The 21,657-nt window shown below is 37.3% G+C and overlaps 1 protein-coding gene across 5 annotated transcripts in view; it reads right to left on the reverse strand.

The window, feature by feature from the left end:
- The window catches only part of SREK1 (splicing regulatory glutamic acid and lysine rich protein 1), a 44,080-nt gene extending 24,384 nt beyond the window's left edge, over positions 1-19,696 (reverse strand). Inside the window, exons 1-5 of one of the 5 annotated variants that reach the window (XM_046671462.1) lie at positions 19,383-19,696; positions 11,601-11,734; positions 5,811-5,926; positions 1,464-1,628; positions 1,146-1,324 (exon numbers count right to left, since the gene is read on the reverse strand). In XM_046671462.1, coding sequence (XP_046527418.1) covers positions 1,146-1,324; positions 1,464-1,628; positions 5,811-5,926; positions 11,601-11,734; positions 19,383-19,543 — 755 coding nt within the window. In that variant the 5' untranslated portion in view covers positions 19,544-19,696. Of the gene's footprint in view, positions 1-1,145; positions 1,325-1,463; positions 1,629-5,810; positions 5,927-6,208; positions 9,098-11,600; positions 11,735-19,382 lie in introns of those variants that run through there. The other 4 variants (XM_046671461.1, XM_046671465.1, XM_046671464.1 and 1 more) reach the window with 4 other exon arrangements.
- Positions 19,697-21,657: the final 1,961 nt, after the last annotated feature.

Genomic DNA, 21,657 nt, shown 5'->3' on the forward strand with positions numbered 1-21,657 from the left:
AACATGAAACAACTGTTTATATGATACACACATTTATAAAGCTGAGGACATCTTGAAAGCACATTAACAATGATATAGCTAAATACAGAATAACCAAAACATAATCAATCTCATTCCTACCTGCCATCATCTCTTGCTAACAAAGCCAAAAGCAAGGGGAAAAAAAAGAAAAACTGAACCCTAGCTGACTTCTTTAACTTGAACAGACCAGGACAAGTCCTTTTCCACACAGCTTTGAAATGCAATAAATTAAAATGTTGATACCAATATTAAAATGAATCAGTTCTATTCTTAGATTATAAGATTTTGCTGATAACTTCTGCACCTGGGAGGATGAAGGGGAAGCTGTGTATTATGTGCACCATTTTAAACAATACTGGATCATGCTGAGTCAGACACAGCTTCAAATGTGGGAGGCATCTGATAAAACTCTTCCCATACTGGGCAAGGGTGGTTTCTCTGATGCACATAAAGGAATTCTGTGCCTCACTTTACCCCTCCCATATTAAGACAGGAAATCACTAAGAACAGTTATTTGTCCTTTAATAGCAGAATCCTGATCAACTATATAACTAACCTATGAAATTCAGACAAAACTGTTGCCTCAATAATCTACACAGAATAGAATTTCTGGTCTCTAGTATTTGAAAGGCTACATCAATTTTTCATTTTGCAAACAAGGATGTGAGCAAACCTTAAAACTCAAAATGTATGATTTAAAACATTCGTGGGTAGTTAATATTATTTTCTTCCTGGGATTCTGGATTTACCAAAATTCTTCTTACTGTGTTACTATAAGTTCAACCCATTTGTTAAATTGTCCATTAGTCTAGTCATAAATGCACAACCAACCTGACTTGTTAGAGCTAATGGAAAAAGACCTACAATCGTTACATAGGGTATATAAATAACATTAACATAAAATTAGACCTTATAAAATAAAAAATAAGATGTCTTCAAATACAACTTTAGTTTAAAGGCTAAAATGGGAAGTATCTCGTGTATTTCATTTATACTTAACACAAAGTCTTCCTTTCCACAAATTGCCAAATACTATTAAAAAGAAAAAAAAAAGCCTTAATTATATCAAAAATACTTTAAATTTTTTCAAAATTATTAAAATTTCTTTGTTTAGGGTTTCTTACTTCAGTGGCCTGTCTCCAAACATAACTCCATTAAAAGCAAGGGCCCTTGGTACAGAATTTTGGTCTGCAAATTCCACAAAAGCAAACCGAGTTGGCTGAGTCTCATCACCTGCCATCCGCACAAACTTCACTTCTCCAACTTGTTTAAAAAATTCAAGTAGCTGATCAGCTGTTGTTGTCTGAAGAAACAAAGTAACATTTTAATAAAGTATATTGTTTTTAAAAAAACAAGTAAATATTACTGTATCAACCAATAGGATTTTTAAGAAGGAGAAAAGAGTAAGAGGTCCTACCACTGTTTCTTCTTAAATTAGTTACCTGGGAATTCAAATTGCCAACATAGACTGTTCTCCTAATCTCGTCGATCTTGGAAGGGTCCACATTTCCCATGAGCGGCGGCTGTGGGATCTCTCCAAGTGTTGCGATGTTGGGATCTAGTGCTGCTGCCGGTATAGCCCCCAAACTACTAAGGGAAACACCCAGCTAGAAAAGAAAAACAAAATAAAAAACAGAGCACATATCTTCCACTGCTACCAAAAATTACCATTCTCTAATTGTGAAAAGAATTAATCAACTCAACAAGAATGGGAAGAGACTAGGGACTCCCAACTTTAAGCTGGGTATATGTCTAGATTACTCAGAGTGAGGTCACAGTAGTTCTAAATGCAATTAGAAATACAACCTATTTCTTCACTATCTGGGTATTTTAACACTTTTAAACTCAGCACTAAAAAAAGTCAATTCTCGTTATTCGCAGTAGTTATGTCCTTTAAAGTTACCACAAACACTGAATTATCAAATATTGAGTCAACGCTCCTAGGGAAAATACAGTGCTAGTTGTCTGCGAGCCTCTAGTCACAACATTTTCATCAACAAATAAATACACAACCTTGTTTTAATGTGTACTTCAGTGTAAAGACACCTTATTTAATATAAATTGTTAATTTTATTAACATTGAACTCATGGCCAGTGGCACTATCAACTCATGCCTGAATGAATTTTATCAAACACGTGTATTTTCTCTGTAAGGCAAATCACAGCCTTTCAGCCCTCAGGAACACTGATGACACTTTAGTAGTAGGCATGGGGCTAATTTAAACAGCAAAATCACCCCAAAAAAGCACAAAAATGTGAAAAACACGACACTAAAGAGACCACAAAAAAGACTTATTTACAGCATGAGAGCTAAAACAAGAAGGCAGAGTGTTGCTCTTCTGACCTCATCTGGGAGCAGACACATCAAGCACCTCAAATTTTTCATCATTCTACATGTGTCAATGAATGACTGCAAAAACACCACAATTATTGATTTTGAGGTTTCAAATAAATTTTAGCTAGTAGGTAAATTAAAAAATACAGAATTCACAAATAATGAGAATCGACTGTACCTTGGGCATTCAATGACACTGATTGTGTATGTGAGTTACTAACAGGTAATAATCATAGCACCAAACTTTTGATGACTTATTAACTTAATCCTCATATCAACCCTAAGAGACAGGTATTACTATTATGCCAATTCCACAGATAAAGAAAAAGACTTAAAGAAATTAAATAATTTTCCCAAAGCTACTCAACTACCAAGTGGTAAAAGCAAGGTACTACCATGCAAGACTAAAATTGAACCAGGGACAAAGTTTACCTAAGAAAAGACACCTAAAATATTAAACGGTTATTTATACTATGGTAGGAAAAGGACAAAAATCTGAATGATCTTTCATAATCTTACTAAATTGAGTTTTCAGTTCAAGCACTAAGGAACATGTTTTTAATGTGAATTTAAACTAGAAAAGATAGAAGATATCAGAATTTGAAAATGGAAAACTTTGCAGAATTAAAAAGACCTTTCAAGCAAAAAAAACCCTGCAATTTTCACTGCCATTTATGAGAGTTAAGAAAATTTTGAGCAGTGACTATATATTGTTGCAAAACTACTAAGATTTAACAACTGTTAAGTAACAACAACTTCCAAAAGGTGAAAACACAAGTTTTACGAAACGACTATCACTTAGGCTTGTCATAGCAACCACTGTGTGATCTTTCTAAAACATGTCAGATCACGTCTTATCCTTGCTTAAAACCCATCAATGGCTTCTAATTACCTTTAGAATAAAACTCAAACTCCTTTCCATGGCCTAAGATGAACTACATAATCAGTGCCCTGTCTAGCCCTCCAATCTCAAAACACATACTCTCCTCCCCCTTACTCTCCAAGCTTCAACCACACTGCCTACCACTCTGCACCTCAAACACACAAGTTCTTCCCACATTAGCACTTTTCACTTGGCATTCCTTCTGCCTAGAAAGCTCTTCTTCCAGTTTCTGCCAGCTGAATCCTTTAAGCATCAGGTCAATCATCCCTTCCAAGAGACTTTCCTAGACTTTATATAAAGTCTCATTTACTCTCTACCACATCACTGTTTTATTCCTTCACAGTATTTATTATCATCTGTGGTATCTTGCTACTAACAGATCTTAGATTTGTGGCTCACTATTTCAAGTTATCATAAAGTTGTAGAAAATATCTTAGTGCAAGACAGATGAGTGACGTCTGAGTGAAGGCTCCCACCCTGAGCCTAGCCTCCCTCCACGTGTTGCCGCTGTAATCATACTCCTTTTCCCCCCACTTCACCCTCTATGGTCTAAGGTACACAGATGAATGAGGGTCAGACCTTAAATTTTTTCACTATGCAAGAGAATTATTATATACAGTTGAGTTAAATCAGAAATATGAGTCTTGTTAGTTTTGCATGAATTTGAAGCATTTCCAGGTATTCCCAGCTGTCAATCCCTGTAACTTGCAAATTTCTCCACGGGGACATATAACTGCAGATCCAGAATGGGTCTTCCCAATCGTCTAATCCAACCCCTTTGTTTTTCAAATTTAAAGATCACTCAGTTCTTTTTTAGACACTTTTTCCTGTCTCTCTCTTCTTTTCACTCTATCATTCTTCTATACCTGTGCTATTTAATATGGTACTCACTGATCACACGGCTATTTGAATTTTAATTATTAAAATTCAGTGTCTTAGTCACACCAGCTATATTTCAAGTGCTCAACAGCCACATGTTGCTAGTGGCTACCATACTTGATAGTACAGATATAGATTATTTCGCTCACAGCAGAAAGTTCCATTGGATGTGGCTGCTCTCTAACAGTACAATTACCCTTCTGCAGATGAGTCTGTTTTCTAGACTGGTCTGAGGGACCTAAGCACTTAGTTGCCCTTTCAGTCACTGATGGGTTAAAGATGACCTAGACTCCAGATATAACACTTCTGCCTTCTGACACAGAAACTCTGACCTCCCTGAAGATGTGACTTTCAAGCAGAAATATTATGAAAGAGTGAACCTTTTTAATGTCTGGAAAAGAAACGTTCCAGGCAGAAGATAAATAAGTACAAAAGCCTTAAGCACAAATCTGCTTGGCATGCCCAAGAAACAACAAAACCAATCCAGGGAAGCAGGTAGGAAAACAGGTCAGAGAGGTAGCCAAGAGCCAAATGACAATGGGCCACCTTTCCCCTGTTTTCTAACTGACATTACTCTTCATAAATTAAGTTTTATAATAATAGATATGTATAGCTGAATTAAGAGGAAACCATCTCCCCTCACAGCAAGAAATTAAATAACAAAAACTTTATATTGTTGTTCAACAACCCCTAAAAATTTTCAAGACAGCAAGATAATATTCTCTCTGGAAGGGGCAGAAAAAGTGGTGATCCAGGAATTACTATGTTAAGATATACCAAAATAAACTCAAAATAAAATTTGTAGAAAGCCCAATTCAAATGATCAGATGTTCAATTAAAAAGCATTTTCTCACGATCACAATGCAGATTTCTGGCAGAATGTCATGTAAAAATTACAAGAGCTAAAATTTTGTACTTCAAAGTCTCACAAACTACTTTTATAACTTGGATAAATTAATTACGATCATAAAGTTTACTAGTTCACTCCCTAAGAATCCAGTACTACAAAGATAGATACAACTTTCAATTAAGGTGAGTTTTGCATTTTGTCTTGGGTTTATTTTTGAAGAAAAATAACCCTTCTTGAGTTAACTTTTTGAAGAAAAATGACCCTTCTTTTAAAATAAACATGACCAGAATCTTTTATATACAAAACAAGAGCCCAGTAACAGCAAAATCTATTTTGATCCCACTTGGAAACCAAAAGGGAGGCATTAAATTACTACTTAATTCCACACAGTTAATGAAAAAATATTTTTGCCATGTTTTTACCTTGTTACTTTTTCTCAACATCAGACAAACGCTTCTGTGAGATATTTTTTCCTACTACCAAGATTGTGGATCATTTCACATTTTTTAAATGTATTTAGTCCTCATGAACTGGGAAATATAGTTACCTAGATTCTCCAATTCCCCATGCTATCTAAAACGCAGTTCCAATAACTGATTACCTAATGAATAAACTATTTTAGTTGTCAAATTTAAGTGAATCCCCAACTACTTCAGAAGTAATTCCAAAAGGCAGTTTAAGTCAGTGATAATATGGGGGAAAAAAAATTGAGTAGACATTTCAAATCCTCTCCACTAAAAAAAAAGAAAGATTCAAAATGGAAATAATTTTCTAAGCTCTTTCTCCAACTGACTACACAAGTGAACATTCACCCCTTTTAGAAGAGGGTGTACAGTACTTACTGTAGTCAAGGGATTGGGGGTCGGTATGGGGAGCAAGCCTGCACCAGGCATCAGACTTGTCATGGTTGGAGCAGGAGCCAATAAAGAGAGGGCTTTGGATTCCTCTGGGATTTTACCTGCAGAGGCAAGTTCCAAACATTACCGAAAGCAGAAACACCACACAAACTTTACACTATGATTTTACAATTACCCTTGCACTTAAAAAATAATAATAATAAATGAATCTATCAGATCCGTATAAAGAAATAAATAAGAACTTAAGTCTTTCCTTTTATCCTGCTCTACTAGGAAAAACAAAAGTGAGCAAAACTTCAAAGACTAACAATCTCATTAATGGAATATTATTTTAAAAATTGAATAATGTAGACAATTATTTAACACTTTGAGCTATGGGTCACCTGTACTGGAAACTTAATGTTCATGAACCAAACGATATCAAGCATGGACGCTTTCCCAGGACGGTGTTTTCGCGGTGATCGAAAGTTGTGTTACACATGACAACCGTTCGTGTTGGCTGCATCACTAATAGCACACAGAACATCAGATACAGAAAAGAAGAACATTTTTTAAAGTTTAATCCCCAGAAATGGCAAATAACCAAATTAGTCAAAAAAAAGAAAAAGAAAAAACAAATATGTGCGAATTGAAATTTGTTCCTTACTGAGTGCCCCTATCCTGTTACTGAACTACCTACTTGTGATGCGAACCATTTTGATACCCTTCCATCAGACTCCATTCAATTTCAAGTAGACAGAAAAAAACAAAGGCCCACTGCTTGTAATTAGCTTCAATTTAAAAGGAAGCCTGTACCCATTCAATTAATAAGGCATCTCACCAACACTGGAGATGCCTAAATCCAGTTCCAAATGTGCCTTGGGAAACTTAAAATTTTTGAGAATGACTTACAAAAAAAGTTCCCTACTCTCAGGAAACTTCTTAAACTACTGACTTTTAGCATCAATTTATGTATACTTATCTGAAGAACAGTGGCTAACACCTAAACGTCTTGCTTATAAACATCTCAATTGCCTAATAACAATAATGACAATAACACTCAAATAATCTTAGACGCTAAGAAGAAAAAATCCCTACGACTAAAAAATGAAAAATTTACTCTGAAATAAGTACATCAATTTGCCAGACTTAATTACTGAATTCCAAGCAATTAATTTTGATAAGGACTGCAACTTTCATGCATTTTTCCTGGTCCTCTCTCTTCCCCGTCAGAAAAAAATATTAAAAAGTTGACTACATATAGCTATTTTAAAAGAACTACTCATAATTACGTGCTAGTTGGCTACATATTTCCATATGAATTCTTCAAAAGTAATTTAAAACACAGCGTACAAAATCACGCTAAATTGAAAGTAGCTTATGGAGTAAATTTTCAAAAGTATTGCACTAGGTTTTAGCAGTAAAAATTTGATTTAAAACAACCAGATGTGCAGGAATAAATCTCTAAACAATATTATCTGAATATATCTTTAAACATGGATGGAATTCAAGACGATCTGAAAACTTGCTTTAAATAATGGTTACATCTTATTATAGGAAGAGAAAAATTACATTTTATTAGCTTTAGCAAATGCCTACTTTTTTCTAAGCTTTGCAACATCTAAGTCCACACTTCCTTAATTTACTAATTTCAAAAACAAAGTTATTTTATTATTTCAGTGTAAATTCTGCATAAGCACAGATTTTTCAACATGCATAAAGACAAATAAAAGCTAAGTAGGCCTTACTGAAGACATGAGAAAAACAATAATTTGTCTTATATTTATTAGTTACTAGTATTAACACATGTATCTGTATACCCACACATATACTAAACTATTTACACTGCTATCAGACATGTTTTATGATAAATAGGTATTATTCTTAAAATGTTTGTAAAACCTGAACACATCTTGAAAAACCAACTGAGGTCATGAGATACAAACTCTATGCTTCACTACCCTAATTTATGCACCTAAAAAGCAAATTAGGAGTTCCAATCTAATAATGTCCCCAATTTAACATTACCTGTCAATTAAATAAGCAAAACAATCCATATAATACAGTGCAGAAAAACTACACAAACAAAAAGGGTATTCAACATGTGCCAAAAGTTGATTACTTAATATTATAAAGTCTTTCACTTTTGGCTTAAAAAAACTATCAGTAAAATTGTCTGACTCTCACTGCTTCTAACAGTAATAACAAACTATTATAAATATCAAGTCTAACTGTAAGCAATATAGTTTTCTCATTCTAATTACCATTAAAAATACTTAAAGAAAACAGTTCCATCACTTAATGTCCAAGATAGAATTCTATCAAATTTACCCTCCAAATACTATCAGAGTGTATAAAAGCATAAAACAAATAAGCATTTTAGCATTTTTCCCAAACTATACTCCTCAAAGACAACTGAGAGGGAAAACAACATCTCTCACAGTATTAAACTAGTGATCCTAATCTCAGAATCCATTTAAAAGCTAGTAACTATAAAAATTTTTCAACAAAAAATTCAAGAGAAACACACACTAAAGTAAATATTCAACAGTTTCTCAAATATCCATTCCCCACATAGGAAACAAAGTCTTTATAAGTCAAGGAAATAAATTATTTTCTATAATGAATAACTATCATAAAAGTGAAAGTCTCCTTTTGTCCTCTACCCTCAGATTTTTATTAAAAATGTACTTATTTTCCTTGATGATTTTCTATGCCTAAAATTCTAGGGGGAAGGACAAAAACTAAAAGCTACCAGTTGGTTTTCATGAGAGATGTAGACCTGGAAGAAAAACTGCAAAAATGTTGCACTGAGACCAAAAGTGTTCCTAAGAATCTGATCAGTGTTTTAGTGTTTCAAAAACAAAATGTTCTTATCAGTCTATAAACACCAGTTAAGACTCACATTGAGCTTCGTGACACTGTATCCCAATTTACTGTGAAAACTGATTTTATCTTAAGGTTGAGCTCTGCTAATCATCTCCCAATATAATCTGTAAGGCAATGTTATGAACCCTTAATGGAATACCATTTAGAAAGAACTGGAAACCAGCTCACAAGTTAAAGTGAAAGAGATTTAACAAAACAAAAACAAAACAAAAACAAAAAAAGGGACAAAATAAATAAAACGAAATTAAAGTAAAACAATAAAAAACAGAGACAGGGCGTCCATCTTCTGCGGTTCAGACTCCGATCTCATTTCCCCAATGAAGGTTTCACTTGACGGCAGGTTTAGTGGCATGGCAAACAATGCCTAACTCAGGCAAGTGTAACAGGTCTGCCTTGGCCAGTCTAGTCATCTAATAATGCACAAATATCACATAGAGAAAACATACAAAACCAAATTAATAGTCAAAATCCATCTACCAGAAAATGTGGACATAAAGTTACGACTGATGATTAGGCTGACACCCTTGTTATGTTCGACCTTATCTTTTTCTAAGTGTTAACATTTATAAAAAGAAATCTGAGATGCACGCAACAACAAAAAGAGGTCATCTTTGAATGAGTATAATGCAAGTATATTTTATTTTGAAATGGCATGTTTTATTAACAACAGCTAATGCTTAACATGTATAAAACTACTACACATCAAACATTACTTATACAGCTTAGGAACCTCTCAATCTGTCTGCATTAAAAAACCCAGCAAATTGAAAGAAACTGAAAAAACTTTTCTTAAAATTGTTTCTATGGTTTTCTCATTTTTTTCATACTGCTGTTTCTATAATATCAAGGAGAGAATGCAAGCAGTGAAGTAAACAGAAGTCTGCTCATAGCACCACAGAACATCTCCTCTTACAGAACTTACTCCACTGGAACTCTTTCCTTTGGTTTATTTAAAACTCACTTGCTATCTTTTTTAGTACAATAATACAGTATTACTTTGCTTAGAGTGCATAATCAGATCTTTAAATGCTCACCGTGACATTCTTCAGGGTCTATAAACTCATCTCTGTTGTATTTAGTTTAATGAAAAAACGTATATATGAATGTTTTTCTGATACCAATTACTTTATAGGTTAGTGTTCTAAAATACCTATAACTAAACTGCAGTAAAAATATGCTTAAATTTTCATGTTCAAAAATAGTGAAACTTTGACTCAAAATGGTAATATTAAAATATTCAAAAGCTATTATAATACATGTATATTTACTCATCTCTATCAAGTAAAACAAACAAAAAAGAGGAACCTCTACATGCCCATAACCTTGAATATTTACGACAAATCACTGTCAGGGCTTCTCACATATGTGACAAACTCTATGGGAATATAGCAAGGTTCCAACAAAGCAACACTGATAAAATTCTTTCTTACAATTCAGTAATGAGCTAACATAACACAAGATCCTGTGCTGCTGGTGGCATAATTTTCTGATATAACTAGTATTCCCCTTTAATAAACTTTCTACCTGATTTCTTTTTTCCCATGCAGTTTACTTGGTACGAAATTGATATGAACTTGGTATGCAGAACTAAACCATAACCAGCTCTTTTCTCACCTTGCTCTCCAATTTTGGGCTCATTGTCCTCTTACCCATCAGTAGATAAGCATAGTTTTAGCAAATAATTAACTTTAATACATTTTTATTCCCCCTACCCTACTCTAACCCCCAAGCATGGGAAAAATACTTTCAATTTATCTGAAAAAATCCAGAATGTCCTACTCTGCGACTTCAAAAATAACAGAATGGTACTCGCTGTATCTGACTGTAATGTTTCTGACATCCCAGAATAGGCATCCTGAAATAAGCACAAAGCCTTGAGAGTGTAGCAAACATATATTAAGTTATTTTAATGTTAGCCTGGTTTCTAAAAGATGTTTTAAAACATTACATATGAAAGCTCATTAAATTGTTTCAGATAAATTTTTTATGTGGCAGTTACCCCATCCACCAGTGAAAATATATATTAAAGACAGTGAAACTATAATAACCCAATTCTAAAATCCATGTACACATGCCATAGTCAGTGCTCCGAATAAAAGTTAATTACACACCAGAACTGTCAAATTCAGCACAGCCTATTATATGTGAGTAGCTCTGTAAAAGAAGCTACTAACAAAATAAATACTACTAATAATTAGCTCTTAAAGCAGGCCAAGCCATAAAATTTAACAAAAAACTATAAGGCCTTTAGCCTTGTTCCCATCTTCAACAACTATTTCCTTGACTCAGGCTTTGGAAAATTGCTTTCCGTGATTTTTCTTCAACTGCCCCCCTCACTCAAAAAAAGCCAGTGAAAGAAAAAAGAAAATTCCAGTTGCATAGCAAACAATTACACTGAATATGAAATAATGGTCTGAGTAACAACTAAGGTAAATTACCTTAAGAGGATACTTTAAATCTTAAATCATGAAAATTTTTCTTATATCACTTAACCCCAATTTGGCAAAATGTATACACTATTTTTGTTTATGTAATATGATTAATATTGTATCCTAACATTTAAAATAATTTCCCCTACCAACTTAATACATTTTTTAAATTCAAAAAGCTTTACAACTCGCAGATTGACTACAGAAAGCCAAAGCAAACCAGTAAAGTCAATTAATTTATGAATTTTTAAATGTTTAGCTATAAAATCTCAAACATACATAAGTAATAAATTAACCATTTTAATATATTTCATTATTAGGTACAAATTCTTTCCTTCTCCAAATTTCATTCTTACTACCTCCCCCTCCCCCGCCCCCTGCCCCAGTACTATCTACTTGCCAATTTCTAGGAAAGCCAAAGGCGGTGACAGACAGGACAGAGATTTAAATAATAGAAAAAAACATGTGAGATACCAACCTTCTGCACAAGGAACAACTATCAGAGCTCTGTCAATAAAAACCGTGTTAGTTAGATGCTGGGCCACGCCAACACTTGATGGGTCACGAAACTTAACATAACATACTTTGGAAGAAAAAGCAAGAGGTGCGTTGCTGCAAGATAAAAAGAAAAACAATTGGACTAATAAACAGTTGGTTTTTCTCATTTTCATTTAAAATTTCTTTCTTACATCTTTACATAATCTTACATAATCAAGGCAAAAATTTTTGTTGCTAAGGATCATTAAGACATGAAATAGCAAAATTTAGTACTTTCATGGTGATTTGTCTGCAAAGACTGAGGCAATCTAGGCAGGTCTATAACCTTATTTGCCAAAATTTGAAATTTAAATAAACGCGCTTTTTTTTTTAAGATTTTATTTTTCCTTTTTCTCCCCAAAGCCCCCCAGTACATAGTTGTGTATTTTTAGTTGTGAGTCCTTCTAGTTGTGGCATGTGGGGATGCTGTCTCAAGGTGGCCTGATGAGTGGTGCATGCGTGCACTCAGGGTCCGAAACAGCGAAATCCTGGGCTGCTGAAGCAGAGCACGTGAATTTAACCACTTGGCCGTGAGGCTGGCCGCTAAATGAATTCTTAATCTGAGTGAAATGTGCAAACGGTTGATTTAACCCAAAGATGTTCAACCATTGTATCATCATCAATAGGCAAAATCCCTTTATAAAAGCCCCAATTCTCAAGACTCCAAATTTTGTAACCACTTCAACCTTTCCTAATGTGAGTCCCTGGCATTTAAATCACTAAAAACTTCACAACAGTCTTAGAAACAATCAGATAAAATGCAACTAAAATTAAGGACTTACTGGACTATTTTAGGCTAGGCAACACTGTGATTTTCCAGACAAAAGATTTTACAAACAAAATTTGACATATTTTATATGCAAAAGAGCATATACTGTTACAAGCCCTACTAGATTCAGTTCAATCTAAGCAGGCCTATACTAGAAAGGAACTAGACAGCACAGATGAAAGCAATTTTTCCATAAGACGACTCCATCTTTTTAGATGCCAAAATATCCTATCCTTATGGATGATCATTTTGTCAATCTGTCCATAATTATTTTCAATTAAAGTCTACAATTGTCTTCAGCAAGAAAAAAAAGACCCAAACTAAATATCTATCTAATATACAACATAAATGTTCAATCCTTTAAAATATTAAAATTTTCACACTGAAAAAGAAGAGAGATCACTTGAAAGATATCATATATGCCGTGTGCAATAACAGTAATTTACTTTACAAAAGAGATCAAGGAATCATAATCGTAGACCTGGCAAATGGCAAAGATCGGACTTAATGTCTAATCATCTAATTACATATCTCATTTAACCTTAATCATTCAACTAATCAAGAATTTTAAAGCCATTTTAATGCACTATTTAATTAGTAATTTCACAAATATTCATCACTAAAATAAAAAAATCTTTTATATATAGCAACAAATTAACCTTGATAATGGTTAAACATACATATGTGTGCTATTAACCAAAAACTATGATGATAAATTATATTTGCATTTAGAACTTGAAACTATTTATATTATTATTAACCAAAGTAGTCAGGCTAATTAAAGTTGCAAAAAGAAAAATAAGACCCTATCTGTTTCTCATCCTACCCAACTCAATTCATTCCTGCCTAAGGCAACCAATGCAGTCTTCAGGCCAACCCACTCCAACAATCCTCCACCACTCAAGATTTAAGTCAAGTACTTTATGTATTCGTCACTGAGGTAAATGTATTCGCATCCAGACTTAACTCACCTTTACATTACCAAATCTCCTGAGCTCTAGACTCCCAGATCCAAGTGCCTGCTGGAATAGTACACCTTGATGGTCATGAGGCCCACCCCTTAACTTACTGTGTCTAAGATAAATTCATCCTCTCCCTCCTCAACAATCCTGTCCTTTGTCCTATACTTTCCATCTCAGTTAAAAATACATTACCCAAGTCAGAAATCTTGGAGTCACTAATGTTCACCAAATCAGTGGTCAATTAATCTCTTCACCAAATATTTCCAAATCTGCTTCTGATTACATGGCAAAATTGCATTTCATTGTTCCTTGAAGTTTAAATGTGGCCATGCAACTTGCTTTGGCTAATTAAATATGAGCAGAACTGACATATGTCACTATTTAGTACCTTCAAGTGGCACTACCCAGCTCTGTTCCTCTGCCACAGGGACCAGTAGCATTTGAGAGAAGGGTCACTGATATATAAGCTTCAACCCAGAGTGAGGGACCACAATGAGTAGAGCTCCCCACCCACCAGTTCAGGTGTAAGTAATCATCTGTTTCTAACGAACTACTGAGATTTGGAGGCTGTTTCCATCCTTGACTCTTCTCTCCTCTTCATACAATTGGTCATTAAATCCTGTGAAGACTGACTCCCAAATATCTGTCACATTAATTCTTTCACCATTCTCATTATTAGTGTCTTAATTCAGGCCCTCATCATTTCTCACCTGGATTACTACAATGGCTCCTAACCAATCTTCCAATCTCAACTCCTTATTAATGGTCTTCCACAAAAGCTGCCAGAGTAATCTTTCTAAACCCTAAATTTCGTCATGTCACTCCAATCCTTAAATTTCCTCAAAGACACCTTTCTGTTCTTGCTTCATCGCTAAATGCACCAAAAAATCCAGGCACAACAATACTTGTGGTTGGGGCTGACCCCGTGGCTGAGCAGTTAAAGTTCCACACACTCCGCTTGGGCAGCCTGGGTTCACAGGTTCGGATCCTGGATGCAGACCTACTCCACTTACCAGCCATGCTGTGGAGGTATCCCACATACAAAAATAGAGGAAGAGCGGCACAGATGTTAGCTCAGAGCTATCTTCCTCAAGCAAAAAACGAGAAAGATTGCCAATGGATGTTAGCCCAGGGCAAATCTTCTTTCTCACCAAAATAAATAAATAAATAAAAATACTTGTGGTTCCCAAAACACATCCTAAACATCTGGGTCATCTTTGTACATGTTGTTCCATTTGGCTATGATGTCCTCTCTAACTCCCTTTTTGAATGGTAATTCCACTGTTCTTCAAGGGTCAGTTTTCCAAGTCTTCTGGAAAGCCATTTTAAAAGTGATCAAGTGCCCCTCCTACAGGTACTACCAAAACATTCTATGGACTTTCAGCACAGACCTTATCAATTTCCTTATGTGAAACCCTCAACAGATCTTATAAGCTTCCAGCCACAACTGATTACCCACATGACACAAGGGCCCCATTTCACTGGCTAACTAGCAACCTATAATTTGTGTGGCTTGACCAAACAAACTTGGAACAATCAGATAATCTCTCTTGGGGTGGAAAATCACTTAGAGTCAGGACTTCCGTCAGATGCCAGATGAGTGAGCACAGAACAAATCTGCAAAGAAATTGAGCGGATACACAGAAACAAATTGAGCTGACAGTAAAGCCTCTCAGCAGACGCAGATAGTCACCTTGTTTGCTGATACTTTTCTGGGTCCCAGTCCCAGTTCCCAGGAGACCTAGCTGTACTATAGTCCTTATTCTTCAATTTAGGGAAATCTCCATCTTTTTAATACTGTCTCGTCTTTAGCTAGACTGGTAGCACTGTTTCTGTCCTTTGCAACAAAAAAAAATCTGTAATTAGAAACAGCTACTAAAGCCCTAGCAATTGCAACAAATACACTCTTATCACAGACATCTTCAAGAACCTGACAAGCCACTACTGAAAGTACATTTCCTAAATTGATAGATCCCATTGTGAAAGAATGGAAACCTAAATAATCACTGTTGAAAATAAAAACACATTTCCAAATACTCCTACTAGAAACGCACATCATCTCAAATTTAAAACATCCACAGGAATAGGAAATACAAGCCTGGTTATAGTTACTAGGCAGAAAAGCAACTACACGTTAAGACTTGCCCCCAAGACTTCAGAAACCCAGGAACTGCTTAAAAAATACTGGTCTGTTCTGAACAGCATCCTCACAGGAGCATGGACACTAGACATGGCTACACCACTGCTTTAAGCAATTTTCTTCACCTTCATCTCCAATCACCTTCTTCAAAAGGAAAAGTAAAGATCAATTTATATTTACTTTATAAAAATGTAAACATTTGGGGGCCTGGCCTGGTGGCACAGTGGTTAAGTTTGCACACTCTGCTTCAGTGGCCCGGAGTTTGCAGCTTCGGATCCCAGGTGCAGACCTAGCACCACTCGTCCAGTCACACTGTGGCGGCATCCCACATAAAGCAGAGGAAGATCGGCAGAGATATTAGCCCAGGGCCAGTCTTCCTCGAACAAAAACAGGAAGATTGGCAACAGATGTTAGCTCAGAGCCAATCTTCCTCACTAAAAAAAAGGTAAACATTTGAGCTTTTCAGGAGAAGTAATAACACTATTTATTTTGAACATTATAGGCTAAAATACAATACAGTGGCAACCCTAAATACAGATGATGAATATCTCACCAAATAAATGTGTATTTATTTATAAATTACCATGTTTCCAAGTCTTACATTTAGATCTCTCTAGTATATCTCAGGTAGTGAATAGATTTATTTTTTAATTATACAGGACTATCATTTTAAAATGTAATTCTGACCTACAGTTTTAATTTTTAAAAGGGGGTTACATATTACATTTGGTCTAAATGTCTGCTTCTAAAGAAAGCAGCAGTTCCCAAAGCAGTACCAAATAAAGCAGATTTTACTTTGACCTCATTTGTTGAATCAAGTTTTGTTTTTTTAAATATAAAACTTGCTACAATCGTTTTTCAAAAAAAATCAGAATTTCTCATTGAGAATTTAACGCAGAAAAGACAGAACCAACTTTCTGAGCATCAGGTAAATTCCCTGGGCCCTAACTGTTTATTTTGATTCTTATTAAACACGGTGATAGCACTGTACAATCTTTTAAAGGGTCAATGTGGTAATAATAAATCCAATGTTTTATTATATTAATATACATCCTGTGAGGATCAACCAAAAAGGATATAATCCAGAACATGGACAGAGTCTACAGTTTGAGGCATGAGAACACTGACATACAAATATTTAGAACAGGCTTTCTCAGCAGGGCTCCAGGGAGACTTTGGCCGGCACCATTCTTCCCTGTGTGAGACTTTCTTATCAATTACTAACACTTACCATCAGATGCCAGAAGGCCCTCCAATCATTGCTGACAATCAAAAACACGTTTTCAAATGCTTCTAGCTCAAATCCACTGACTTATAAAACAAACACACACACACACACACACACACACACAGAAACTAAATATCCAATGACAGAATATCAAAAATACATTAACACCAAGGACATATTACAGTCTTTAAATATAACTGTAAATAAAATGCAGCAATATGATAAATGCTTATTACAGGTTGAGCCAAAAAAGTTTACAATCACAGTGTATAAATCCTTTGATTACAGTGTATTACAATAAACACATATAAAAAGGACTGAAGAGAAATACATGGAAGTGGAGAGAGGTTTTGAGAGGGTGTTAGGATCACATGTAGTGTTGTTCACTATTTCTCAAAGCGACTATTGGTTATATTAATTTTTTTAACTAAACAAACTTAAATAAGTAATTGACAGATTTAACCTTTCCTATTAGTACTTTTGAAGACCAGAGAAGTGAAGAAAACCAGCAAGCAAAAAAATCAACACAGGTGTTCATGTCAGAAATGGTGTTAGAAATCAGGACAGGATTACCCTTTGGGGGTTGTCACTTGAAGGGGGGCACGGGGGAAATTCCAGGACGCAGATAATCCTGATCACGGTGCTGGTTATACAGGTATTTTCACTTTGTGAAAATCCATCTTTTCTGTATGTACATTATACCTCAATAAAAAACTAACTGAAAAAACTACAAAGATTTCTTACTGCTGTAAAAAGGTTTTCATAACATACGAGATTCACTTATTGTGCAGAAAGTTAAAATAGAAATTCTGGATACTTATCATCTGGAAGCACAAAAAAGATGACAAATAAGAATTTTTAACGTTTACAATCAACGTTGACAAATCTTTAATGTTTAAAAACTCAAAAACTGAATTGCTGTCTTGTGCCGAAAGAATTAAATTTAAAATCTGAATTTTCATATTAGCAACTGAATTCTTAAAAAGCTAATGAGAAATTATTATCATACTCTATTAAAGAAATACATTTCCAAATTTAAAACAAATTTCTACTCAGCTCCAAAGATGTCCACCACACAACGACACAAAACAATTATCTGGGGCCAGCCTGTGGCGCAGCAGCCAGTTCCCACGTTCTGCTTTGGCGGCCCGGGGTTCCCTGGTTCGGATCCCAGGTGCGGACCTAGCACCGCTTGGCAAAAGCCATGCTGTGGCAGGCATCCCACATGTAAAGTAGAAGAAAATGGGCACGGATGCTAACTCAGGGCCAGTCTTCCTCAGCAAAAAGAGGAGGATTGGCGGCAGATGTTACTTCAGAGCTAATCTTCCTCCAAAAAACAAATAAATAAATAAATAAAAAACAATTATCTGTCTTCAATACAGCTACTACTATTGCATTTTTACCCATTTCTGCCCAAATTTGCAAACACATCTTTAACATAAACACCAGGTTATGACAACTTGATTACAAAGCAGAAAACGGGCTGTTAGTAAAGCATGTCAATATTTTTGAAAAACAGGAATAAGGGATTCACTTATGGAAAAACTGGTTAAGGATTCTGTCTGTCCCAGGTGTGTTATATTTACGTTACAATTTTGCAAAATGTATTACAATCTGTGACACACTAACTCCATATTAATGCACCATGTTTCAGGAAAGAGCTTTTTACTCTCTTTGACTTTTAAACTCCAACTATCCCTTCTTTCAAAGGATTCTGCACAACAAAATACTGAGGATTTTGAGATTCTAAGCTCTATTTCAAAAAAAAAAAAAGCGTAGGAGTGTAAGAATGCGAACAACCCGCAAACCGCCTACAAATTTTAGTAAGACAGTACTGAGTAGACAGTACTATACAAGGGGAACCTCACTTCAAAATACACAGCTTGGGAAGTGTCCGCGACCTACGAATGCCAGTCGAGAGCTGGACTTCTAAAGTATCCAGCAGGGATAATCCTGCGCCGACTGACACTTTGTCTGAAAGGTTCAGGACGGTGTCACCTTCCAGGAGGAAATTTTAATTTGCTGCCAAAAGAGGGCATAGACATGATCTTTAACAACATGGATGGGCTCGGTTACGTTAACCCCGAAGATGCTGTCTGTGCACACAGCCCCGGGGACAAATGGAGCCCTGATTCCATCTTGTCACCAGCCACAGGCTTTCTCGTCAGTAATAACGGCCTGACACTAAGGCCCTAAGAACCGGATAGTTTCTCCGGCGCAGTCTCCGCGATTTTCACGTTGCAAAAACGCTATCAGGCGTTGGCCATGAGGACTATTCCGGGCCTATCAGCGGCCATCTTAAGTTCGGGAAAAAAAAGCGGGGGGGAGGGCAGGAATTCGAGAACTCGGCGGCGACCACAAGTCCGAGAAGCACGCAAAAGGCCACCTCTCTGAATCCTTTGTAAGGGCTCGGAGCAGAGGTTAACTCCCCAAATCCGACTAACAAGGAGAGCAGGCCCGCAGGGCGCCAGGCCCCGCTGCCCTCATCAAACATGGGCACCCAGGTAAGCCCGGCGGTCACGTGTCGGGCCCCGCGCGCCCCCGGCCGCGCTCTCCCCGACGCCTCGGTCCCCGAGGGCTCTATGGCGCCCGCGCCCTTCCCCCAGCCGAGCTCGAGCACTTACTCCGGGGGGTAGAGCCGCAGCTCCTCGATTTCTCCTAGGAAGGAAAAAAGCGTCCGCATCTGCTCGCTCGTCACCGCCGACGAGAGATTCGTCACCTGAATCACCGCCGTGGGGGTGAGGCCGAAGCCTAAGCCCAAACCGAAGCTGCCGCCACTGTTCATCCCGATCCCGCTGCCTCCCGCTCCCCAACGTCCAAGACGCGTCAGCGACGGAGCCGGGAAAGCGAAGAACGCGCGGGCGCGAGCGCGCTCCCGCTGGCGAATTCACGGCGCCGGGCAGGTCTAGCCGCCCATTTCACAACTCCCCTGCTCCCAGGGCTGCGCGCGCCTTCCGGAAGCGTCGCCTCGGCAACCCGGCGGATCTCGCGAGGCTGAGACCTGGGGCTCCCGGGTCCCTGAGGCTGTTGCTGCCGCGGTTCTCCTCCACGGGTTTTTTATTGATTTTTTTTTTCCCGGCTGCGACTCGTTCAAATTCTGTGCTCCTATAAACATGGGAGACCCAGCTCTTTCCGGTCTTTGCTCTAAGTCAGACTGGGAAACCCAGAGGCCTGGCCTGCTGGTGCGGGTTGTGAAGGAGGAATGACACTCGGGCATCACAGACAAATAGTTGACCAAACTCTAACATGTCATTGTTATATACAGGCAGCTCCCCCGCCCCAACTCTTTAAAAAATTGGCCGGCATCCTAATTGTGAAAAAACTTGGAAAACTTTACAGAACGTGTAAGTTCAGATTGAATTAAGAAAGAGGCAGTAAGATGAGGGCTGTGCGGTCGTTGTTTATAACTTGTCATTTATTCTCTCATTCCGCAGGTACTAATATTGAGTGTTATGTACCAGACACTTAGATAAGGGCACATCAAAGACAGTTACAGACAGTCCACATAGAACTTGCAACTTAATGAGAGACAATAGTAGTATGTGAAACAGGGCAGCTGTTCCCAAAATGCCATCCGCAGAACCCTGAGGGTCCTGGAGGCGCTCTCAGTGGGTCTGCAAGGTCAAAACAATTGTCACAGTCATATAAGACTTGTCTGGGGGCCGGCCAGGGCCAGTGGTCAAGTTGGCGCGCTCTGCTTCAGTCGCCCAGGGTTTCGGGGGTTCAGATCCTGGGCGCGGACATGGCACCGCTCTTTGGGCCATGCTGGGGTGGCGTCCCACATGCCACAACTAGAGCAACCCACAACTAAAAAAATATACAACTATGTCCAGGGGGCTTTGGGGAGAAAAACGAAAAATAAAAATCTTTTTTAAAAAAAACGACGTTTTCCTTTTTCACTTTGTTTACATTTGCACTGATAGTGTTATAGCAATAGGAGATTAAACTGCTGGCACTTTAGCAGGAATCAAGGCAGTGGCGCCAAACTGCACAAATAGTGGTATTTTATATTCTTCATATCCTTGCACTCATAGCATACAAAATTTAAGGTTTTTTTTTTTTTTTTGAGGAAGATTAGCCCTGAGCTAACTACTGCCAGTCCTCCTCTTTTTTGCTGAGGAAGCCTGGCCCTGAGCTAACATCTGTGTCCATCTTCCTCTACTTTATAAGTGGGACCCCTACCACAGCATGGTGTGCCAAGCGGTGCCATGTCCACACCGGGGATCCCAACCAGGGGACCCCAGGCCACCGAAGCGGAAGGTGCGCATTTAATCACTGCGCCACTGGGCCAGCCCCCAAATTTAAGATTTTTAAAATAAGTTAGTTTGAACGTCCATGACCGGCGCCGGCCTGTGGCTGAGTGGTTAAGTTCAAGCGCTCTGCTTTGGCAGCCCAGGGTTTCGCTGGTTGGAGTTGGGTGCGGACATAGCACTGCTCATCAGGCCATGTTGAGGCTGCTTCCCACATAGCAGAACTAGAAGGACCTACAACTAGAATATACACCTATGTACTGGGGGGCTTTGGGGAGAAGAAGAAGAAGAAAAGAAGGTTGGCAACAGATGCTAGCTCAGGTGCCAATCTTTAAAAAAAAAAATGTCTTTGATAGAGGAGTAAAAATTATTGATTTTGTTAAAACTTCACCATAGCCTACACGTCCTTTTAATATGTGTGAAGAAATGGTAAATACTTCTGCTGCATGCCCAAATAGCTTGGTTGTCTCCAGAAAAAGCACTTGTGTGGTTAAGTTTTCAAACAAAAATCCAAATTTTGTAAAACTGGCATTCGCCACATTGAGCTTGACAGCTTCCCACTACTTAAAGACTTTTCTGCTAAAAATACCAGTGATATTAACAAATGTACTTTTTTGACATTATATAATGAAATGTGAATGTTTGGAAG

This window comes from Equus quagga, chromosome 9 (genome assembly GCF_021613505.1).
Source record: "Equus quagga isolate Etosha38 chromosome 9, UCLA_HA_Equagga_1.0, whole genome shotgun sequence".
Classification (NCBI taxonomy): Eukaryota; Metazoa; Chordata; class Mammalia; order Perissodactyla; family Equidae; genus Equus; species Equus quagga.